The sequence below is a fragment of the Chlorocebus sabaeus genome, chromosome 11 (genome assembly GCF_047675955.1).
Source record: "Chlorocebus sabaeus isolate Y175 chromosome 11, mChlSab1.0.hap1, whole genome shotgun sequence".
In the NCBI taxonomy this organism is placed as follows: Eukaryota; Metazoa; Chordata; class Mammalia; order Primates; family Cercopithecidae; genus Chlorocebus; species Chlorocebus sabaeus.
This window is the reverse complement of record NC_132914.1, coordinates 105,022,331-105,026,024: the sequence shown is the minus strand read 5'-3', so window position 1 is coordinate 105,026,024 and position 3,694 is coordinate 105,022,331. Positions and strand designations below refer to the sequence as shown.

General features: G+C 44.1%; 1 protein-coding gene across 1 annotated transcript; it reads left to right on the top strand.

Moving 5' to 3' along the window:
* Positions 1 to 208: 208 nt before the first annotated feature.
* LOC119620617 (programmed cell death protein 2-like) lies at positions 209 to 991 on the top strand. Its single transcript, XM_037988183.2, has 2 exons — positions 209 to 287; positions 372 to 991. The coding sequence occupies exons 1-2, from the start codon at positions 209 to 211 to the stop codon at positions 869 to 871; spliced, it is 579 nt and encodes a 192-aa protein (XP_037844111.1). The 3' UTR covers positions 872 to 991.
* The last annotated feature ends 2,703 nt before the right edge of the window (positions 992 to 3,694 follow it).

The window sequence follows — 3,694 nt, the reverse complement described above, 5'->3', positions numbered from 1 at the left end:
AAAAGAGAGGTACTGAGAGGTACTGAGAAGACTCAGCTTTGGGGGCTGTAGCCTACAATTTTCAGATATTGCCTCACAGGTGAAAATATACTTGGAGTATCCTGGAGAGAAAAATACAACAGAGTTGAAAGTTTTCCAAAGAAAAACACATCAAAATTCAATGGGAGACCTAGCTATGGGCTGCTCCCCACGCCAGCCCACGCCCCACATGGCTGCCGCCCGGGCGGGATCTGTGGAGCTGGCCTTCGCTGAGTCGGCGCTGCGGCGCAGCGAGCAGTTCCCCAGCACGGGGGCGGGCGGCTGGCCGGCGTGACTGAGCGCCGCCCAGCTGGCCTGCGCGCTGTGCGGCCGTCCACTCTCCTTCCTGCGGCAGGTGTATGAGCCCCTGGCAGGCCACGCCGACTCCTTCCACCGCGGCATCTTCCGCTTCTGCTGCCGCAAGCCGCTGTGCTATGCCAGCCTACGAGTTTCTAGGAATCAGCTACCCAGGAAAAATGATTTTTATTCATATGAGCCACCTTCTGAGAATCCTCCCCCAGAAACAGGAGAATCGGTGTATCTCCAACTTAAGTCTGGTGCTCATCTCTGCAGGGTTTGTGGCTGTTTAGGCCCCAAAACTTGCTCTAGATGCCACAAAGCGTATTACTGCGGCGAGGAGCATCAGACCCTAGACCGGAGATTGGGACATAAGCAGGCTTGTGCACAAGCAGATCATCTGAACCTCACAACTCCAGACCAAAACTTCCTTTTGCCAGAATTTGAAATTGTAATAGAAACAGAAGATGAGATTATGCCTGAGGTTGTGGAAAAGGAAGATTATTCAGAGATTATAGGGAGCGTGGTTAAGCAGGTCCAGGACTTCATTCATTAAGTGGTTCAACTTCATGCTGGGAAGAAAGGTCTCCATGTGTCTAGAAGAGAGGTACTGAGAGGAAGACTCACTTTGGAGGCTGGAGCCTACAATTTTCAGATATTGCCTCAGGCGAAAATATACTTCCTGACTTTGTTTGCTGACATATATCACGTGTGTTCTGCTCCGTATAAAGACGAGGGGGTGGTGTATCCAGGTGGTCCCATGAGTAGGGCTACACAAGATGCTGGAGGCTTGGTAAGTTCCTCTGGGTCCCAGATCAGTTTCTCAGGTCGGGATAGTGTGAGTGCCTAGCACAGTGTCAGGCATGCAGAAGGGCCCCTTAAAAGTTTCTCTTTCATCTGGCCGGTTTTAGATACACAATTTTTTTTGTCAGTTCCTCTACAGTGCGTACTCTTGGGTAGTGCCTGTGCTGACCAAGTATCTTAGAGGCTTATTTTATTATAGTAGCCAACATTTATCCAGCACTTACTTTATATAAAGGACTGTTTATGCATGAGCTCATTAAAATCCTGAGAGTAGACCAGTAAGTCAGAAACTCTGCCCCATTTTGAAGGTGAGGAAATTGAGGTTCTGGGTATAACTTGCTTTGGTCACGTAATGTTAAGTTTTACAATTTGAGCCTTGAACCATACACAAAACCACTACAAAATTAGATTTATAGTCTCAAAATGAAAACGTCAGCTTACTGGTTTCTAGTTCATACCGGTTATATATTCCAAAACGTGTTTGAGTCTTACTCTATGCCTGACCTTGTGCTTGATAATAGGGATATAATGGGAAGCGACCCTCCAGTGGTCAGATGCTCACAATCTCGTGGAGGAGCCCAAATAATACTTAGGGAAGATAAATTCCATGTGATGACTGATGAGAGTACAATACAGGTGTCATGGGAACATGTGACATCACTGAGGACTGCCTGGAAGGGGCCACACGTGTGTTCATACCAATACGTCGAAAAGGGTAAGGAATGAAAATGCTTTCCTTTAGGAGAAGGAAGAGCCTAGAGTAGGAGGATCAAGGATGAAAACTAGACTTCAAATATGCCTTGTTTGTGTAAATGTGACTTCGGAACTGTGTGAGTATTTTAAGATAGTAAAATCAGTTCTAAAATAAGTTTTAAGAAGCCGTCCCTAACCATCAAAAGTAAAAAAACTCTTGATGTAATCATATGACCACACTAAGAACTCTTCTAGGTGACTTCAAAACATAGGGCAGTACATCTCTAGTGGAATATACCCTGAGAATAAAAAGAACGTAACAGTGTTAGGATTTTCAATAAACATGTTATTACTAGACTGTTGCTGTTATTTGGAGATGGTTGTGCGTGTGTTGGGGGATAAAGCAAATGAGTAATTATGTTGGTGTTACTGAGAACTGAGGTGTTGGGCATGGTAGGAAGATCATGTTGATTGTGTCTACATACCATTTCTCTCTAAAAGGAACTTCAGGCTCTTTGGAGAGGTGGTTGATTCCAGAACTGGGTCAGGAAATGTTCAAATAATGTGGGAACATGGTCACATCAATATGGTCATATCAAAGATTAAGGAAGCTAGCAAGGATTACTAGGGCCATGTCAGAAGAACTCAAGCAACATGAAAAGGCTCCTGTTGGCAAAAGATGGACAGTTTGCACATCCACAAGGACACTAACTGCATCAGATATGTCTAATGGGTTCAAAATAATTATTAAAAAAACTCAGTAATCATCTCTGTAGGATACTTGGAAACAGATTCATTATTTTCAAATTGAAAAATAAAAGGAAAGAGTTTGCCTTCTAGGGGTACATAACTTAATTATGAATGAAGTGATATGTGTGGGATTTACTTCACAGTAATTGAGTTGGAAGTGGCAGAGAAAGGAAACACTGGACTTGATAGTGTTGAAGCTGATTAATGGTACGTGGGGGCTCATTATAGTATTTCCACTTTTGTATGGTCAAGATTTTCCAAAATAAAAGGAGAATTAAAAGAAAAAAAAATTCAATGGGAAACAATCCTTGAACAGAAATTCACTTCACTGTAACCACTCTCAGAATCACAGGGTCCATGATGATGAGATGTACCTTTAATATATGGGGCTCAGGCTCAGGAGGGAGCTGAGTATTTTTAAGCAGAGTGGCAACAGCTGTCGTGCAACTTAACATCTGCATCCTCACCAGCACTGAGTCCTTGTCATGGGAGCTCAGGACTCGCCAAACTCGTATTTCTCCTAAAAGCTAATGTATCAGTCTATTCTGACATTGCTACAAGGAGCTACCCAAGACTGGGTAATTGATAAAGAAAAGAGGTTTAATTGGCTCATGATTCTACAGGCTGTACAGGAAGCATGGCTGGGGAGGCCTCAGGAAACTTACAACATGGTAGAAGGTGAGAGGGAAGCAGGGTTGTCCCACATGGCAGGAGCAGGAGAAAGAGAGAGAAGAAGGAGGTGCTACATACTTTTAAACAACCAGATCTCGTGAGAACTCACTAGCACAAGAACAGCAAGGGGGGAATCACCCCACCATCCAATCTCCTGCCACCGGTTCTCTCCTCCAACACTGGGGATCACAATTCGACATGAGATTTAGACATGGACACAAATCCAAATCCCATCAGCTAACTAGAAAAACAACTGTTTCTAAGCCCTCTTTGTAGCTTTTTTTTTCTTCATTACTCGCAATTCCAGAATTTGCTAATAAAATAGGCGCAGATTTTGATCTGCAGTATTCATGATTGGTCAGCAAATGCTCAGAATTCCTATCTAACCTCCCACCTTGGAGCAGGCTCTCTGGGAGGATAAAGGAAGGAAGGAGGAGGGCTTGGAAGCCCACTGAGGTTG

Excerpts from the sequence above, each read along its gene's own strand:
- LOC119620617 (XM_037988183.2), top strand. The coding sequence starts at position 209 with ATGGCTGCCGCCCGGGCGGGATCTGTGGAGCTGGCCTTCGCTGAGTCG. Across the intron at positions 288-371 it reads CAGCGAGCAGTTCCCCAGCA|AGGTGTATGAGCCCCTGGCA; the intron begins CGGGGGCGGGCG and ends CCTTCCTGCGGC.